This window comes from Electrona antarctica, assembly GCF_951216825.1.
Source record: "Electrona antarctica genome assembly, chromosome: 9".
NCBI lineage: Eukaryota > Metazoa > Chordata > Actinopteri > Myctophiformes > Myctophidae > Electrona > Electrona antarctica.
In genome coordinates, this window is record NC_136790.1 from 16,099,610 (window position 1) to 16,119,860 (window position 20,251).

General features: G+C 41.3%; 1 protein-coding gene across 2 annotated transcripts; it reads right to left on the bottom strand.

Annotated features, from left to right (window-relative positions):
- Window positions 1-82: 82 nt before the first annotated feature.
- LOC306930490 (exportin-2) lies at window positions 83-12,852 on the bottom strand. 2 transcript variants are annotated; one of them, XM_079511485.1, is made up of 25 exons: window positions 12,708-12,852; window positions 11,638-11,730; window positions 11,379-11,521; window positions 11,184-11,285; window positions 10,537-10,682; window positions 10,283-10,373; window positions 9,396-9,503; window positions 9,218-9,310; window positions 8,729-8,896; window positions 8,070-8,199; window positions 7,805-7,870; window positions 7,509-7,711; window positions 7,103-7,187; window positions 6,696-6,757; window positions 6,191-6,327; window positions 5,609-5,712; window positions 5,361-5,458; window positions 4,697-4,847; window positions 4,394-4,602; window positions 3,825-3,922; window positions 3,623-3,708; window positions 2,831-2,912; window positions 2,369-2,515; window positions 1,335-1,566; window positions 83-1,125 (listed from the first exon to the last, which is right to left on the bottom strand). In XM_079511485.1, exons 2-25 carry the CDS (start codon window positions 11,720-11,722, stop codon window positions 1,036-1,038), a joined length of 2,916 nt encoding a protein of 971 aa, XP_079367611.1. In that variant the 5' UTR covers window positions 11,723-11,730; window positions 12,708-12,852; the 3' UTR covers window positions 83-1,035. The 2 variants fall into 2 exon arrangements, with proteins under 2 accessions (XP_079367611.1, XP_079367612.1); XM_079511486.1 differs by lacking the exon at window positions 12,708-12,852 and adding an exon at window positions 12,430-12,448.
- Window positions 12,853-20,251: the final 7,399 nt, after the last annotated feature.

The following is a 20,251-nucleotide window of genomic DNA, read 5'->3' on the forward strand; positions in this document are numbered from 1 at the left end:
TGAATTATAATAATCTGCTCAACAACCCAGGATAAACAATATAATGACATCAGGTTTCACAGTCAAGAGACTGAAATGTAAGTGTTCTAAACAAGTGCCTTTTTATTCACATAACAGTGCAGAAACAAAGATCAGACATTGAAGACAAAGATACGTTACAAGCAGAGAAAAAGATGAAGCATTATGTTGGAGCCACAAAGATTACAGTATATTAAAGACAGAGGAATTTAGGCATACAAATAAACATAAGACATAACAAAGAAAACATTTCTCATCAGCCTCACATAGCCCGACGATCAGAGATCACGCCTATACCGATATGCGTGGGAAATCCAAATTCAACGAATGGGCCTCGATGCCTGAGAATCCATCATAACAAACCTGATAAATATTGTATATTAAGGACTGCCCTACAGTCTTTGCACTGGTTTTGTGTTAAGTGGTTATTTATTTATTTTTCCTGTATTATTCCATCCAATTTTAGACCATTCACTGAACTAGGCAGAGATCTGACCGTCTGGCTATGTTCCAGAACACCTCTGAACCTTGTTTCAGTTGCTGTCATTGAAATAAACCGACACATTTTGTTAGATGAAACTTCACCCCAAATCCTTGTTGAAGCTATAGCCTTTCATCTTTCCATTATTATGCAAAAAAATATATAACGCAGAAACAACAAAAAGTAATGAATCAATTCAATGTAGTCAACCATCTTGTCTTTTTTTTTACACCCCAATTGTTTAAAAAAAACTTCTTTAAAAAAACATCCCCATCAGAGAAGCACATCCCAAATCAAAGCAGAATAGCCAATTAGCCAATTATACAATCTCTGGTGTATCCATTAGAATCGTCAGAAGTCAAACCAAACCTTAGCCCATTTAGACTTCTAACTGGGGATCCCGTCTTGAAAGGTAAAACCCCCAAAAGGGGTTCCCGTCCTAAATGCGTTAAGTTCATTCAGGCCTCAAAGCAGGTCTCTACTTTGGCTCAGGGGACATGGTGCCCACTCCCGGGGCAGTGTATTCTAAATTAGTTTTAAACCAACTGTACTGTTGCTGCCTGTAGGTAACCCTGCAGGTACTGGAGGGCCTCTGCATCCAGATTGGTGCTGATCATTGATGGAACCTGCCGTGAAACAAAAAGAAGAGATGAGAATCAGTACCGTGTCCCAACATGACATGCTCTGTGGCCTGGCTGGGACAGTGTCATTAGGAAATAACATGGAGAGGGACTGTTATTGTTGAAACCATGTTAACACCAGTTGACCGCAACATAAAACAACAAGTTATTTTGCTCAATATAGTCTAAACATTGTCGCTCGTATCCAAACATACCCGTCCCGGACATGCAGTAGAAAGCTTGTGGAGCGACTGGGCCAGCAGGAGTTTGGGATTGCCAACAGCTTCTCCAATGGGATCATGTTCCTTCTTCCCAGCGAAGGCCAGCTGAGAGAAAGCGGTCTGGTAACCTGGTGTGTCCTCGATGTCAATGAAGTGCTCATCATCTGGGATGCTGTCATCCTCTGGCAACTCGAAGAGGCCGATCAGGGCCTGTAGCAGGGGGGTCCTGAACACAAACGGATAAAGCAAAAACGAGCATGAACCTTTGATTTACAAACTAACGTGCCATGCTTTTTCAACAAACAATTAACTTGTCTGCCAGCAGCACTTCTCTGCATGACAGAGGAAGTGTACTTTCTTCAGGCTGACTGCTCACCCATGGATTAACCCATTTTGACCTGCGATCAGATTCTAAAAATGTCTTCTACATCCTGACAGTTTTCTGAAAAAGCTATGTTTCTATGTCAGTGGTTCTTCGATTTAAAAAAAATAGCAGACCTACATAGCTTGTAGACATACAAGATCTACAAGCTATGAGCTTGTAGATCTGCTATTTTTCAATAGCTAAAGCATAACATAATGCTAACACCAAAAGGGGTTCCCGCCCAAAATGGGTTAAAGCAAAATAAAATCTCACGACTGAAATATTTTTGCTAGGCCAAGTCCTAATATGTAATTTGTGAAACGGCGTGAAAGGAGCCACCACACACCAGCGCTCTGTGTCCTACACGCTTAACACAATATGTAAAATGATGATGTTTTGGTAGCCATACAGCTAACCAGTCGAAGAAATTGCAGATCGAGGCGTTAACGATTGCGGTTATGAAATATGAGATCATTAGGGTTTTCTGGAAGACTGAAATAACAAATAAGCGAAAATAGTCTACAAGCTTACAACACATGTTGTAAGCTTGTAGATAGACTATTTTTGGTGCAGGACACACTTCTATAGAAGACATGCTGACTTCTATGGAATCCAAATGACAGAAATCAGTCGTGGCGATCTGAGAACTTTAATCCATGCTCACCACAGTTTGGTGTATTCCGTGTCCATCATGGCCGGGCACTCGGTGAGGACTTTGGTAATGCCAACAGCACAGATCTTCTTCTCCACCGGGCCAGACACCTTCTGGACCTCCGGAATGACTATTTTCTCCAACACCATGCCAAACATTCTGCAACACAATTTCCAGAAGAATTAACACAGTTCCCTCATTTAAAAAAAAAACACACAAAAAAACACTTGCACGAGTGCTATGCTATATTTTCTACCATCACATATGACCAGCTAATTGAAAATCTAATTATGAATACGTTTCAGACGTTGTCAGATATGAATGGCTTCTATATTTACAGGAGAACCTCATTAGCGGAACCTCACAGGGATGAAGGTTGTTTGGGAAAGTGAAGCGTTCCGTACATAGAATAAAAGGTCCCTGCACATAAAAAGGTCCCTGCACACGCTCTCAGTAGTTAAGAAATTCACTTACTTTGGCTGGATGCTGTCAAATATCTCCTGTAGAGCAATGGCTCCATATTTGACCCCAAAGAGATTAATAAACACCAAGAAACCTGGGGGGGGGAAGAGAAATACCTATGAACATAAACACTAGCATGGCGACTCGGCGAGCAGTAGATCTAACATGTGAAGAGAAATACCTATGAACACAAACACTAGCATGGCGAGCAGTAGATCTAACATGTGACGAGAAATACCTATGAACACAAACACTAGCAAGGTGAGCAGTAGATCTAACATATGACAGGCTGTCATGTTAGCTCAGTGGTTCTCAAACTTTTCAGGTCAAAACGCCCCAAAATAATCTTGGAATCACTATAATTGTAGGAGTTTAGGCATCATATTTTGTTTAGCGTCAGTACCCAGGCTTTATTAAAACAAAACAAATATATATACATTTTGTTTGACTCGGCTCCAGATATAAATATTGTGAAAATGGCTACATGCTCAAAACGCAGATCATTTTTTAAAAGCAGTTTGTTGATCACTTTGGTAATTTTAGAGGGATTAAAAAGGTTTTCAGTCCTTAAATTGTGACTTTAGAAATGTGCGGGTACCCTGTATGTATACGCTTTTACTGACTGTCGAGTTTGAAAACAATGTTGCACATTAAGCAGATGATCTGGGGACCCCCTCAAGATCATTTGAGGGGTCCCGACCAACAGTTTGAGAACCACTGCGTTAGATGGCAGTTAAATCACTCATAATTCTAGGGTGGTATGTGAATGTGAATCCAGGTATTGATAATGATATCTGCACTCACTTTTGATATATTTGGTGGTTTTGGAACTTTGTAGCCTCTGGAAGAGCAAAATGAAGATCTGTTTCCTGTACTGAGTGATGGATTCTCTGGGTGGATAAAGGTAGGGTTGGGCGAGAAAGTCATAATCGCATCCAGAAATTTGACAAACTCTTGAGTTTTAATACATGTTCCAATAAAGGCAATATCTGTGTGGTTGACTTACGGGGGCATGTGCTCTACAATGCTGTTGAGAAGGTAGAAACCTTGATGGTCGTTGGCCTTTGAGGCAATAAGCTTTTGGAAGACCCCCAGCAAACCAGGCTGTGAGAAGAAGGGTAGAAGCAAAGTATGGCATGTGTCAAAATACTGGGCAGACACAATACAGGAAATAGTTCATCCACAGCAGATTACGGAGAGTAGTAACCGAGACTCATTGCTGCGAATCTTCAAAAACGCCATGGCAAAACAGCATGATGACTTATGTGTAACCTTGTGATCAAATAATGAATCACAGGGAAAACAGAAGTTAAGTCTACAGTAAGTCCAACATTTGCCATTGTCCCACCATTCCCCTACTGGCATCAGAAGAGGAAGGCGTGGTGGTGCCTTGCACTAAAAAAAAGTTTAGAATATTTTAACTTTTGTGGGTATATAACTGTAACTGACACCCTTAGCAACTTGGACTGTATGCCATAATCATGAAAAAAAAAAAAGGAAAAAAAAGTTTGAAATATTTCACTTTATGCGCAGTATAAAATGTAGGCTTCGGACAACAATGCTATCATCACATACTATTTTATCTGCTGCAGCGCTGGCGATGGTGGCTCCACCCTTCTGTAGGTAGGCTTGGAGCAGGCGGACCAGAGGGGGGATGTTTCCCGAGCGCTCCCACAGCACCGGCTGCAGCAGGTGAGGGAACAGAGCCATGTAAGAATTGGGGATATTGTTGTCGTGGATCTCCAGGAGCAGGGACATCACCTGGAACACGTATGGAACAAATTCTGAAACAGATGAAAAGGAACATTGGGTTGAGGATTCAGTTCACCCAAAGGTCTGATAATAAATGGGGTAAAACATTGCAGAAAATGTACGCACCCTGGACATCATTCTGAAGGATCTCAGTGAAGACAGGGAAGAGGGCCTCCTCAAAGCTGTTGACAGTGGTGGGGCTGGCCTTGCAGGTGATCCGGATGGAAAGGCACAAGGCCTCAAACAGGTAGTGGTTAAAGTGCGGCTTGCTGGGATTCTGAAAGGGGGTTTGAGATGTGAGAACAGCAGACACAGCTAGGTCTGGGATACAATACAAGTGAATCTCAGTTAACGGATTGGCATCAAGGTGTGCATGAATATCCTCTAGGGCAGTGGTTCCCAAAGTGAGGGAGTTCCAGGGGGGACCCAGCTAAATGATCATTTGGAACCAAATGGACCCTTATGGGTCTGTAACTCAGAGAGTGTACAAATGGAACCAAATGGACCTGTCAGGGTCCATTTGGTTCCATTTGTACACTCAGAGTTAAATTAGCATTGATTTTACAATATAAATTGGGGGTCCCAGAGATAGAAATGCCATTAAATGGGGATCCGTAGACTAATGCATGTCAAACTGGGGGGTCCTTGAAATTAAACAGGATGAGAATCACCGCTAGAGCCGTAAGAATCTTCTCTTATGGGGGTCCTTGACGTGAAAAGGTTTGAGAACCACTGCTCTAGGGTGACGAGTATCTTCTATACAGCTTCATAATCATCACAGTTGGCTTGCCTTGCTGACTATGAGGAGCTTGTGAGTGAGCTGACCAATCAGAGTGGGAATGTAGGGAACAATCGCCTCCTGCAGAAGGGAGAAGCTGCGCATGATAGCTAAAAAGAAAAAAAAGACAAAAAATAATTATTCAGGGTTTGTGAGTCATTGACCAATGCAGTGAATAGAGAGCCAAGCATTTCACCCTTCAGTCAGTTCAAACATGATATATTAATTCTCTGATTATCCAGGATGAGCTAGAGCTTTACCTTTCATGATATATTCATTCTCTGAGGATCCAGGATGAGCTAGGGACTTGAATAAGTAGTTGAGCAGCTGCTCTGTGTAGGGTGCCATTTCTGTTGGAGTGATACTGTAAAAACAAAAACACACACACACACACACACCGAAAGGAGTTATCCACCAACATTTTTTTTGTGTGGCTTTCGCCTTTATTTTATATTTCTTATGGAGGGACAGACAGTAGGCTGACAGGAAATGGGGGGAGAGAGAGATGGGGGAGGGGGAGACATGCAGTAAAGGCCGTCGGGATCGGGAGTCGAACCTGCGGCACACTGCCAGACTGGATTACCAGCCACGGTGCCTGGACCATTGAGCCATGGCCCAGGCCTGTTCGATCTTAACCCAATTTGTGCCCAAGACGTCTCCAGACGTCCTGGGAATTATCCCATGGTGTGCCCAAGCCGTCTGTACACGTCTTAGGAAAACAAATTGGATTTTTTTTTTTAAACTTTTTTACACAAGGGCACACAAACTGCTAAAAATCACACAGCCCAGGTGCGTGCCATTTACACATTATTATAGCAATCAAATACTTAAATAATACTCACAGTGTAGAGTTGTTGGGCCCTCTCATAGTGAACAGCCTCTCCAAGGCGTGTGCAGCGTAAGTGTGCTCCACCGTGCTCTCTGCTTGCAAGTGAGCTACCAGCAGAGGTATGGCCTGGAGCAGCTGATCTTTAGGCAGCTGAAAGAGAACAACACATTCATATCCCACTTTCAGACCATAAAACGGTGTCACTTCATGTAAAAAAAAAAAAACGAATCAATGTATTGATGTGAATTATTGAACCGTTGACAGCAACTTGACACATACATCAGTTAAACTGTATGAAGATAAATCAATAAATATAATGTGTCCACAGGGACAGGACTTTTACCCATAAACGGATGCCTGGACTAAAGTGACATTACAATGCTGTAAGTTGGCCGCAACTGCCAAAATGTTAATGAGGGTTGTCGTCATTTTAAAAAAGGAAATCCGAAAATCATCACCCCTACTTCAAAATAACACACCATCTAAATTGAGCTATAGGAGAAAGTAGGAGATGGTACCTGACTTCTGAAGATCATGACGTACTTGATGGCATCTGCCTTCAGCACAGGGAACTCATTAACTAGGATGAAAATGTAGAGAAGGAAGTGAACTTACAGCAAATGACAGTCAGTTAGTAGTAAATAATGCTAGTAGTGTATACAGTAGATCATTTATGATTCTGTGGTCTTTGAGGCTTACAGGCCAGACTTTAACAACTTGAACCCCAGTGTGCCTATTCAGGCACAGGGGGGGGGTTGTAATTGTTAGCAGATCTACAAGCTCACAACACATCACGCCGTGTTGTGAGCTTGCAAATCACAGGTATGTTTGGCAAGACTAGAGGGCCTAAGTGGTTAATTTAAAATACACAACTACCTTTTTACACCAACGTTATATCAAAACCCATGTTTTACCCAAGTCTTACCATTAGGAGACTTGAGGTCTGTGAGAATGTGGTTGACAAAGAATTCTCCGAGATTCACCAACTCATTGGCTTGTGTTATTCCATGCTGAAAAACAAGAGTCAACACAACTTAAAAACATTATTCATTCGGTATCTTGGAATGAATGCATTATTAACCCATGTTGGGCGGGAACCCTTTTTGGTGTTAGCATAAATCGAAGAACGACTGACATAGAAACATAGCTTTTTCAGAAAACTGTCAGGATGTAGAAGACATTTTTAGAATCTGATCTCAGGTCAAAATGGGTTAAGAAAAGTGAACAAACACTGACAGCATTTAATTTCATATTGACAAATCCAGGCTATAATTCCAAATAATACAAAGTATTATTGCAACAGTCAACATATTTAAAGGTGGCAGCAATACCTTTTGAGTCTGCGCTTTAGATGCAAGAGATGTGACAAGATAAATAGCAGCGTCTTTGTGCTTCCAGTTTACTCCTGGATTCTTGGCGTACTCCCCCAGCATTGAGTTCACGTAGCCGGAGAAGATCGCCGTGACAGGCCCTTCAAAGAATTTACACAGGCCTCGGACCAGGTCACATGCAGCCCTGCGACGCGTGTCAATATCTGTGGGAGGTATGGCATTTAGGTTAGTGTGGGCATGCAAGGCACAACTACACTCTTCAGCATTGTTTTATGAACTTAAATTGCAGTCTTCACCTGATCCTTCCAGGTCTCTTCGGATGTATTCCTCTGCGTTATCTTCAAAAGCCTCCTCATCAGCACCTAAACAGAAATAACAGTGAATCTGGTCAGCATTAAAGTAAATGCATGCACATGTTTGGGTCATCGAACACGGTGTGAAGAACATTTCATTTTCAAGTGCAGTTTGCTGAATCCATGTAACAATGAATCAATATAAATGAAGATTAACCAATATGAATTATAAATGAATACAAACAAATAATACAAATCATCATCTTACTTCTGAACTCCATGTTGGGCACGATAACTTTCTCACAAATGCTAGTGAGTATGTTCTGGTCCTCAAACAGATGCTTGTAGTGAGGCCTTTCACACACAGATGCCAAGAACTGGATCGCATTGCTTACGAGCTAGAACAAGGAGGAGGCATTTTATCAAAAGGAAAAGTCAACTAAAAGAAATAACACAGAAGGGTAACAGGTACGGTCGCCCCTTTTCCATCTCGCCCCACTACTCTACATAGCTGTAAATAACAAATATAATTCATGTTGGTGATTATATAAAAGGTAGTATCATAATAACTTATCATTGTTAAGTTCACTCTGTATATCCACAGGCATAATAGCATGATGCCATGCCATTACACAACATGGGCTACATGGAAGAAATGTGTTTAATAAAACAAAATTAACTGGTCCTAAATTAACTTAATTAAGCAGTCACCGTCTCTGTGACATGTTGTTCTTTCTAAATATTACAGAGTATAGAGATCGACTACTATACAAACAAATCTGTATACAAGATCATTTCAGATTTCAGAGAGGGAGGAAAATACTAAATTAACTGTTAACTACATTAAAAGAATCGCGGGCGAGTTGGTAAAGGGGCGAGTCATTTGCTATTCCACAGAAGTACACACAGTACAGCCAATAGTCTTACCAAGTCATATTTGACCTCCTGGCCAGTAGACACCAGAAGGCCCCAGATAGCAGTGACAAAGCGAGGCAAGTATGGCTGGAATTCTTCGTCATATTTCTGAGCGTACAGAGCAGCGTTGTCACAGATCTGAGATTTCAATAGTTCCAGGAGGCCTGCTTCTTCCTCATCCTGTTGAATGGAAACACAACTAAATGTCACTATTATTTCACAGAATCATTGTTGTTTTGTGCAATTAACCCATTTTGACCTGAGATCAGATTCTAAAAATGTTCTCTTCTACATCCTGACAGTTTTCTGAAAAGGCTATGTTTCTATGTCAGTCATTCTTTGATTTTTCAAAAATAGCAGACCTACAAGCTCGTAGCGTGCCACTCGGTGGCGCGCTATGAGCTTGTAGATCTGCTATTTTTCAATAGCTAAAGCATAACATAAAGCTAACACCAAAAGGGGTTCCCGCCCAAAATGGGTTCAAAAAAGAAGTTGGCTTACATCCGTTTGTAAAAGCTTGTTATCCAATGTCAGCAGGTTATGAAAATTAGACATCCACGTCTCCATGTTGTCTTCAAAGAACTCTGGAAGGTCCTGCATTAGGATGAAGAGATGAGAATTGAACCAACTAAAATACTTTATTTTTTAGTAAAATTAGTAAAAGCAAGTTTAAACGCACCTGAAAGTTGAGACTATAGAAGACCTTCGAGATCAGTGTGAGCGAGGAGAAAAGGACCTTCAAGGCATTTATGTCTGTAGCGTGTGTCTGACACAACTCAATGGTGGCCTGAAATGACAAAGAGAAAATAAAGTATAATCATGCCATCTGTACAGTACAAATTCTGTTAAATGTTGCGATATATTTATCTAAAACAGCAGATAAGTGCTCACTAAGGCCTCTTTTACACGGCGACCATCTCCAGATAAAACAGAAAAGTCCTGTTGCGTTCTCAATTTTGATTGACCCTTTAGCTTTACACGACGCACACTTTATGAAAACGCTATAATGTCGCTAGGTGGCGGTAACGGGCTGCCAAATAAACCAGTCACCCACGTACAAGAAGAAGAACCCCTTCACACAACCCTATTGGGGTTTTGAATGATTCCAGAACACAACGTGGTTGTGGCCGCAGCCCAGAGCATGCAGGCAGAGCGCGCCACGGGATGGTTATATATTTTATAATACATTAGGCTACATAAACGCTGCTGCCGCGGCTGCCGCCTATCACAAGGCTTTTTATTTACATCATGGTTTTACATTGACAATCGCTGATGAGCAGCGCTTTGTAGGCGACGAGGGAGGCTTGTTCAGGAACTCAATTATATCATATATGGCTCTGCATCAATGTAATAAACATATGCGCTGTGAGCCAACGTGAGCCATAAGTTTTGCGGATTCACCGTTTTGCCTGTTTACATGGAGAAGGGATAAAACGGCGTTCTCAAAGATTTCCACTCTGGAAGGTGGTTTCACTTTGTTGCGTTTTCACCACCTGAAAACACCGTTTTCTATGAACACCGTTCTCGTGTAAAGACCACCTAACATGAAAGCCAAAGAACACAAACCTTGAACAGTTCAGTGAGAGGTTGAGCGAATGTGTCCAGAACCAGCTTGATCTCCAACCACAGCTCATTTGACTTGAACTCATGCCGATATCTGCAATAAAAGTGCTTAATTAATATTAATAATTGTTGTGCATATCACAACTGTAATTCAGTAATGCATTTCCACTTCCAATAATTGGTGAACATTTTGATCCTCTCAAATTAAATTTGAAAATCTCAATGTCAATAATGCAGACAGATCTGCAATGTGCTACCTCTTGAAGAGCGAGTGGGCAGTCCGGAGGACACCGTTGATGATATGGAAGTCGCCACTTTGGAAGCGGTTCACCATTTCTGTTAGAAGATCAGGCCATTTCTGAGGGAAATCTTCTCTTCCAATTATGCTGATGGCATCACTCAACTGTAGAAAATAAGAGGGCAAATGTACAGGCAAAGAAATGGTTAAGCTCTCCAGACCATGCTTGAATCTGCAAATGCCTGCTGCAGACAATAAGGGCCGATTCATACTCCTATTTTACCGCTGTTTCGGCGCTGTAGTGCCGAAATGATTTCGGCTCGTCAGAAATTTTCAGTAGCACCGAAGAGCCGACTTTAGGACGGTACCCACCCCCCCGAACCTCAAATGGTTCGGGGGGGCTCTATAGAGCCGAACCGACTTTTATTCGGCTCTAAAATAGGAGTATGAATCGCGCCTAGCGCACCCGTTAATAATGACAGTCACAGAACAGAACACAGGAAGGAAGGTGTACCTGTTTAATAATGTTTTAATAATGACAGTCACAGAACAGAACACAGGAAGGAAGGTGTTAATAATGACAGTCACAGAACAGAACACAGGAAGGAAGGTGTACCTGTTTTAATAATGACAGTCACAGAACAGAACACAGGAAGGAAGGTGTACCTGTTTTTGAATCTGTTCCGGGCTGCTTAACATCAGATTTACAATGTTGGCTTTGATTGTCGTCCGGTCCGGATCAGAGATTTTATTTGGTTCATCTTCAACCTTTGGGACAAAGATGATAATATTAAGAGGAACACGTCTCAAACCACAGGTTGCCAAACACAATGACATCTGATCTAGAGGTTGGACACTCACTATACGCCAGTTCCTCTTGATGTAGTTTTTGAACGTAACGGCAGCGCAGACCCGGATCACATTGTCCTGCGATTTCTCCAATAAAGTGAGGAGCAGAATGGGATAGTTCTGGTTTCCCTCGACTGACTCGAGGAACTTTTCAGCTAGAATAAATAAAACAAAAAAAAGAATAATCATTTAGTATGATATTCTTTGTGAACAAACGCCGGTGTGGCCGGCTGTGCCCAAGACATGATGTCATTTGTTTCAAATTCCTCACCTGGACGCCTTACTGTTGGATCCGGGTCCAATGTTTTCCTCATGAACTCAGTGAGGGATTGAAGGTTAGCATCGTTCAACTCCATGCTGGTTGCTGCACAAAGAGGGATGAAGGATAGTGAGTGGGTGATGTGAATATACAACAGGAAAACAGATTGACCTGGGAGCCTACAGCAGCCAGCACCACTTTCACTCCACCAGCATGTTGGTTGACTTTGCTACAAACTTTAATGAATGACTGGGATTCGTCTAATTGCTGGTCAAGTCAACAAAACGTTGGCTAGCTCATGTCTACTCTACACACCCGTGTCGATCCAACGGTATGCACGCAGTATGCACAGTCTACTGCACCATCAATAGGGGAAATTGTTTAGTTTTACACGAATTCAACTGAAAATAAGGTTGTTGTTTTTTTTGCCTCGTGTTTACTTTAAACTACTCCAGAGCTTTAATAACAAGCCCGGGGCGGTATTGGTTCTGAAGCTTTCATTTAGTAATTGCTGTATTATTGTTGACAGTAGCTAGCTGGAAGCTAGCATGTTGTACCGTTAGCTCAGCCTCATAGTACTTGCATTGGCCAAAAGCCATTCAGGCTACAATAATTAACTAGCCCCTAACGGCACCAACAGGACAGGATCCCCGGTCATGGATGTCACTAAAGCTAGGTTAGCGACGTTGGGATGGAGAGCTGAGCAAGATCAGAGAACTACATCATTCCATTATTACAGCAAGACATGATGGGACCACATGGGAGTCCTGCTTGTTAACATGACTTTACAAAGACACCACACACCTTCGTGTTTATTTCACGATTGTCTTGTTATTCAACTAAACTAGCACCCTCACCCGACATGGACGCTCCAACAACACTCACTCAGGGCAGCCACTCACTCACTCACTCATCTCCCACTAAACTTTGCTAACGCTAGCATTAGCTTGCTAATTTTGTTCAACCATAAATTCACAGCCATGGAGCAGCATGGATGCGCATCGTGGCACGGAATAAAGACAGCAACAAACACCCCTTAGCGGTATATATATTAGTATGAGAGCAGTAAGTGTGTGTCGTACCGTTTTACCAGTCAGTGTGGTGGTGATGAATGGTTGGTGATAAATGTATGAGGGTCGCTAGCAGCGCTGCTAGGGTAATAATTTCCTTTCAAATGTCTCAGCAAAAGGAACAGCGCGGTCACACTGCTGGGCATGCGCACAAGCAGCAGCTCCGCTAGGCACGCCCCTCCCTCGGCCTAGTTATATTCAATTTAAGATTTTAACAAATGTAGGCTATTTATTTATCAAATGTAAATGCCCTGCAAAGTCACTACATTAATGAGTGTATTCTTAGCTGTATAATAAAATAATAATAATAATGTATGTATGTATATATTTTATAGACTATAAAGGGACAGCATCAAGTGAATTTTGTTTGACTCAAGTCATGATATAAAAAATTACAATAAAACACCTTTAATGTGTTAATAGTCAAGTCAACATATTAGTTGTAAATATTAACTCTATGTAACGTCCACTCAGACAGAAACGATCAGACAAGAATTCAAAGTTCACAAGTTTAATCCACATTATTGAAAAATACAGAAATCATTTTGAAAAATGTCAGGAAGCTTCTTTTTCTTTCCATCTCTCATCAGACAGGGTGAATCCTACATAGGTAGTGTTGGGGTCCAGAATGACGGGAGTGTAGGAGACGATGTCCTTCATCTTGTCCCAGACTCTGAAGGCCAGGTTGCCCAGGTGTTTGGCCACGTCTATCAGTGCTCCTGAGACCAGCTGTGGGTCCTGCAGTGTGAGCTTGACTCTTTCCATTGTGGTCTTGTAGTTCTGCAGGAATGAGACGTGTTCAGCTCTCAGCTCCTTCTCTATGGCTTCGACTTCGATGTTGTGTGAAAGGGTTAATATGTCTATTCAGACCCTCAATCTTCTCCGTCATCATCTGACTCTTCTGCTGCTCTTCCTCCCGCAGTGCAGTTAATGGCGACCTTGCGGTAACCATCCGGAATCCTGAAGTGGAGGCCTGCAGTGATGCAGGCCTCTACAAGAGGCTCTTCCTCTTGTAGAATCTGATGAAGGTTCTTAATCTGTTCCTTAATCTGACTCTCTGTGTGCCGGGCCTGGACCTCGATGTCTTTAGCTGTTTGGTCACTTTTCTTTTTATCGTTATTAAACATCTCGATTTCCTTCTGTAAAGCCTTCAGTGATTTCTGGGCTTTTTCGATGGGTGTTTCGATGGGTCTACATCCCAGGGCATGCCATTCCAGGGCACATGGATCTTTAAAGATTTCACGACACACAGGACAGGGAAAATCCAAAATCCAAAAAGATGACTTGTTGGAAGCCATTCTAGACTCTGGTAACACTCTGTCCTGTACAAGGTTCCCTGCAGTATATTTTCAATGTGAATCCTGGTCGTTGTTAATGTCAGCAGGTTCTTCCAGTGGTCTGGATAAGTGTTCCCTCCTGTAGCTGTAGAAAGGCAGTGTCCTCCTTCACTGCAGGACAGGTTTGGTCTACTTCTACTACTTGGTCTACTGGCTTTTATGTTCAGTAGTCTGGCAGGGGGCGGAGATGTTGCAACAACACTACTGCACCTCCTCCCACCTCTCCTCCAGCTTAGAAAACAGTTTTCTGTCCAATTTCAATGTGAAAGAAAACAATCAACAGCCGATACATTGGCAGCCCCTCAACTCTTTGTTTTCAAAGGAGCTTTATATAAATTCACTAATTTACAAGTGTGTGTGTGTGTGTGTGTGTGTGTGTGTGTGTGTGTGTGTGTGTGTGTGTGTGTGTGTGTGTGTGTGTGTGTGTGTGTGTGTGTGTGTGTGTGTGTGTGTGTGTGTGTGTGTGTGTGTGTGATGTACTAGTACATCTATCTGCCTCACACTGCAGAAACAAACAGTAGATAAGATCCTGCCGTATGGCGTTTTGATTAAAGGATCGATTGATATTTAGCTCAGTCGGAAGAGCTCTCGCCTTTGGACCACAAGTTCATGGGTTCGAACCTGGGCACCGCTAGCACACGCGAGTCCGCGACTTAACAAAAACTGAATTACAGTCTAATTTATCATGACTCTTAGTTTAGTGTATCGATGAAAGTTTGAAACTCTTATGGCACTGAAATACCAGCTGGGCATCAAGTTAGTTAAATATCAAATATTAAGTCAGTCTTGCCAAGCCATGAGGCTCATAGGGCCTGTAGCATGAGAAGTCAGTCTTGCCAAGCCATGAGGCCCATAGGGCCTGTAGCATGAGACGGCTTGATGTACATGAACATGATACTAGTATGTCGCAGGGATAAATATCAAATATTAACTTTATTAATATGGACTGTAACTAGAATATTAGAACATGACATTCTAATCAAGCCAAGACCTTCTTTACTTACACTTCACACGACTAGCACTTTCAATATCAATGACATGATGATCATCCCCTGTATCGCTTCTTTAACCTCATGCCATCTGGACAAAGATACAGAACCTTGCCCTGGAAAAAGGTCCGTTTTAGTAGGGGTTTGCTAGTTCCCTCAGCCATCGCAGCATTAAACAAACCGATGAGATTTAGAAAGCCCCCTGTGGTTTATTTATACAGTCTCACCTCATTAAACAACAAAAATACAAATAAATCATAAAAATGGTCAGAGAGGATGGACGCCCCCTTGGAATGCAGTATCTCGTTTTAGTTGGGGTAGAATTAAACATAAGTAAAACATTACATACAATACAAATACACACGGTATACAAATACAGTATTTAGGTAACATTACAGTAGAAATACACAAATCACACACATACATAGGTACATACAGGCATCACCATCACCATCTCCCACCGATACCCCCAGCCAGCCCTCAACTAATTGTAAACAAAAAAGAATGGAGAAAACAGTAATATGATCTGTATCAAAGTTAGAAATAAACGTAATATAAATACGACCAGTATTAAAAGCACAAACCATTTGTTTCCAGATCTCAATAAGTCCTGAAGTGGCCAAGAGATAGACAGATATGAGTGAAACCGGAAGATTATTCCAGTCAGATGGAGTTTTGTGAGGGTATGGGGGTGACCTGCGTCCAACTTCAAAACATTCTTTGGGGGGCAGTAAAATAGGGATGTTGCGTATGTCTAAGTTGATATGGTGATGTGAACATAAATAATACAATACACAGTATGAATGAAAAAGTAAATAATATTAGTAGGGGGAAAAAAGTGTATGCGCAGTACTGGGTGTAAGAGCGGAAGACATAGGCCTATGTGAATTGTTAAATGTGATTCATCAAATGGGTTCTATAAGTTTATATTTAAAATGATTCAGTGAAGTAGACTTTGATGAGATCACAATATATCTGTTCCATAGCTGAGCCCCCCTGTACCTAACCTTACCTTAACCCATTTTGGGCGGGAACCCCTTTTGGTGTTTTAACTATTGAAAAATAGCAGATCTACAAGCTCATAGCGCGGCACCGAGTGCCGCGCTATGAACTTGTAGGTCTGCTATTTTTTTTTAAATCGTGAACATGTGCCTCAAATCTTTGAATATTATTACAGACTTACAGAGTGAACATTTTAACTCAAATCTTTGCTTCTGGGGAGTCCCTGGAAGAACATATTTTCAGATGGTATATATAATTTTTGGGATTCTTGACATGAAATATTGAGCACCACTGATACAGAAACATGAGGTATTTCAGAAAAACGTTTAGAAGACATTTTTTAAATTTCGACGTCAGGCCTAAATGGGTTAAAATGGACACAGACCAGTACGGGAAAATGATTTGATTGTCCTGTATTGAAATGGTGCTGTTGAACTGAAAGAAGGATTTGTTTACAGGGCAAAGAAAATGAAATTGGCTGAAACAGCACTTGATTTTGATCTGAAATCTGATAAAAATATTAAGTTGCTTGAAAAGAGGTGTAGAATGAGCAGACCACGTTTTGATCTACACACGTATTTGTTTGGACGTTATGATGATGATAACCAGACACAGACCCCATGTCACCCTTTTTTATTTTCAGATTCATAACGGCACAATTTGTGCATTACTCAACTATATTAAACTCTACTTAGCAGTATTAATCCTTTGTAACTGTATGGAGATAGAGTATATTTAATAATGCTCTGGGTATTATTGTCAAAGTACAAAGCATAAAGTGCAGACTTTGGAGACAACATGTATTTATGGAGCTGAGACCAGACTTCTTGTTTCTGTAGAAGAGTGTAATTTGTAATCCTCCTTTTCCACCAATTTGCAGGAATTTACTATTCAAGGCCTTTTGTTCAACACACAGTCTGGAGCTCTTGCCCAGTCTAGCTTCTGAAAGACGGAGGTGTGAAAAAAAGAAAACAATCGACAGCAGATACATTGGCAGCCCCTCAACTCTTTGTTTTCAAATGGCCACTCAATTAGATTCAAAGGAGCTTTATAAATGCACTCATTTACAAGTCCGGTTTCAGTGAAATAGGTGTGTGTATGTGTGTGTGTGTGTGTGTGTGTGTGTGTGTGTGTGTGTGTGTGTGTGTGTGTGTGTGTGTGTGTGTGTGTGTGTGTGTGTGTGTGTGTGTGTGTGTGTGTGTGTGTGTGTGTGTGTGTGTGTGTGTGTGTGTGTGTGTGTGTGTGTGATGTACTTGTACATCTATCTATCTGCCTCACACTGCAGAAACAAACAGTATAGATAAGATCCTGCCTTATGGCGTTTTGATTAAAGGATCGATTGATATTTAGCTCAGTCGGAAGAGCTCTCGCCTTTGGACCACAAGTTCATGGGTTCGAACCTGGGCACCGCTAGCACACACGAGTCCGCGACTTAACAAAAACTGAATTACAGTCTAATTTATCATGACTCTTAGTTTAGTGTATCGATGAAAGTTTGAAACTCTTATGGCACTGAAATACCAGCTGGGCATCAAGTTAGTTAAATATCAAATATTAAGTCAGTCTTGCCAAGCCATGAGGCCCATATGGCCTGTAGCATGAGAAGTCAGTCTTGCCAAGCCATGAGGCCCAGGGACGAATAGTTTTCATAATCCTCATGATATATTTATTAATATGGACTGTAACTAGAATATTAGAACATGACATTCTAATCAAGCCAAGACCTTCTTTACTTACACTTCACACGGCTAGCACTTTCAATATCAAATGACATGATGATCATCCCCTGTATCGCTTCTTTAACCTCATGCCATCTGGACAAAGATACAGAACCTTGCCATGGAAAAAGGTCCGTTTTAGTAGGAGTTTACTAGTTCCCTCAGCCATCGCAGCATTAAACAAACCGATAGGATGGTTCTGTATACTGTTGGGACCTCACTCTCGCCTTTGGACCACAAGTTCATGGGTTCGAACCTGGGCACCGCTAGCACACGCGAGTCCGCGACTTAACAAAAACTGAATTACAGTCTAATTTATCATGACTCTTAGTTTAGTGTACACACGGTATACAAATACAGTATTTAGGTAACATTACAGTAGAAATACACAAATCACACACATACATAGGTACATACAGGCATCACCATCACCATCTCCCACCGATACCCCCAGCCAGCCCTCAACTAATTGTAAACAAAAAAGAATGGAGAAAACAGTAATATGATCTGTATCAAAGTTAGAAATAAACGTAATATAAATACGACCAGTATTAAAAGCACAAACCATTTGTTTCCAGATCTCAATAAGTCCTGAAGTGGCCAAGAGATAGACAGATATGAGTGAAACCGGAAGATTATTCCAGTCAGATGGAGTTTTGTGAGGGTAGGGGGGTGACCTGCGTCCAACTTCAGAACATTCTTTGGGGGGCAGTAAAATAGGGATGTTGCGTATGTCTAAGTTGATATGGTGATGTGAACATAAATAATACAATACACAGTATGAATGAAAAAGAAAAAAGTAAATAATATTAGTAGGGGGAAAAAAGTGTATGCGCAGTATGTGGGTGTAAGAGCGGAAGACATAGGCCTATGTGAATTGTTAAATGTGATTCATCAAATGGGTTCTATAAGTTTATATTTAAAATGATTCAGTGAAGTAGACTTTGATGAGATCACAATATATCTGTTCCATAGCTGAGCCCCCCTGTACCTAACCTTACCTTAAAATGGACACAGACCAGTACGGAAAAATGATTTGATTGTCCTGTATTGAAATGGTGCTGTTGAACTGAAAGAAGGATTTGTTTACAGGGCAAAGAAAATGAAATTGGCTGAAACAGCACTTGATTTTGATCTGAAATCTGATAAAAATATTAAGTTGCTTGAAAAGAGGTGTAGAATGAGCAGACCACGTTTTGATCTACACACGTATTTGTTTGGACGTTATGATGATGATAAACAGACACAGACCCCATGTCACCCTTTTTTATTTTCAGATTCATAACGGCACAATTTGTGCATTACTCAACTATATTAAACTCTACTTAGCAGTATTAATCCTTTGTAACTGTATGGAGATAGAGTATATTTAATAATGCTCTGGGTATTATTGTCAAAGTACAAAGCATAAAGTGCAGACTTTGGAGACAACATGTATTTATGGAGCTGAGACCAGACTTCTTGTTTCTGTAGAAGAGTGTAATTTGTAATGCTCCTTTTCCACCAATTTGCAGGAATTTACTATTCAAGGCCTTTTGTTCAACACACAGTCTGGAGCTCTTGCCCAGTCGAGCTTCTGAAAGACGGAGGTGTGAAAAAAAGAAAACAATCGACAGCAGATACATTGGCAGCCCCTCAACTCTTTGTTTTCAAATGGCCACTCAATTAGATTCAAAGGAGCTTTATAAATTCACTCATTTACAAGTCCGGTTTCAGTGAAATAGGTGTGTGTGTGTGTGTGTGTGTGTGTGTGTGTGTGTGTGTGTGTGTGTGTGTGTGTGTGTGTGTGTGTGTGTGTGTGTGTGTGTGTGTGTGTGTGTGTGTGTGTGTGTGTGTGTGTGTGTGTGTGTGTGTGTGTGTGTGTGTGATGTACTTGTACATCTATCTATCTGCCTCGATCACACTGCAGAAACAAACAGTATAGATAAGATCCTGCCTTATCGCGTTTTGATTAAAGGATCGATTGATATTTAGCTCAGTCGGAAGAGCTCTCGCCTTTGGACCACAAGTTCATGGGTTCGAACCTGGGCACCGCTAGCACACACGAGTCCGCGACTTAACAAAAACTGAATTACAGTCTAATTTATCATGACTCTTAGTTTAGTGTATCGATGAAAGTTTGAAACTCTTATGGCACTGAAATACCAGCTGGGCATCAAGTTAGTTAAATATCAAATATTAAGTCAGTCTTGCCAAGCCATGAGGCCCATAGGGCCTGTAGCATGAGAAGTCAGTCTTGCCAAGCCATGAGGCCCAGGGACGAATAGTTTTCATAATCCTCATGATATATTTATTAATATGGACTGTAACTAGAATATTAGAACATGACATTCTAATCAAGCCAAGACCTTCTTTACTTACACTTCACACGGCTAGCACTTTCAAAATCAAATGACATGATGATCATCCCCTAGCTGTATCGCTTCTTTAACCTCATGCCATCTGGACAAAGATACAGAACCTTGCCATGGAAAAAGGTCCGTTTTAGTAGGAGTTTACTAGTTCCCTCA

Coding starts and splice junctions, on each gene's coding strand:
- LOC306930490 (XM_079511485.1), bottom strand. CDS start 11,722: ATGGAGTTGAACGATGCTAACCTTCAATCCCTCACTGAGTTCATGAGG. Junction 5,713..6,190: donor GGGCCCAACAACTCTACACT/GTGAGTATTATT, acceptor TTGTTTTTACAG/TATCACTCCAACAGAAATGG. Junction 2,516..2,830: donor TTTGACAGCATCCAGCCAAA/GTAAGTGAATTT, acceptor ATTGTGTTGCAG/AATGTTTGGCATGGTGTTGG.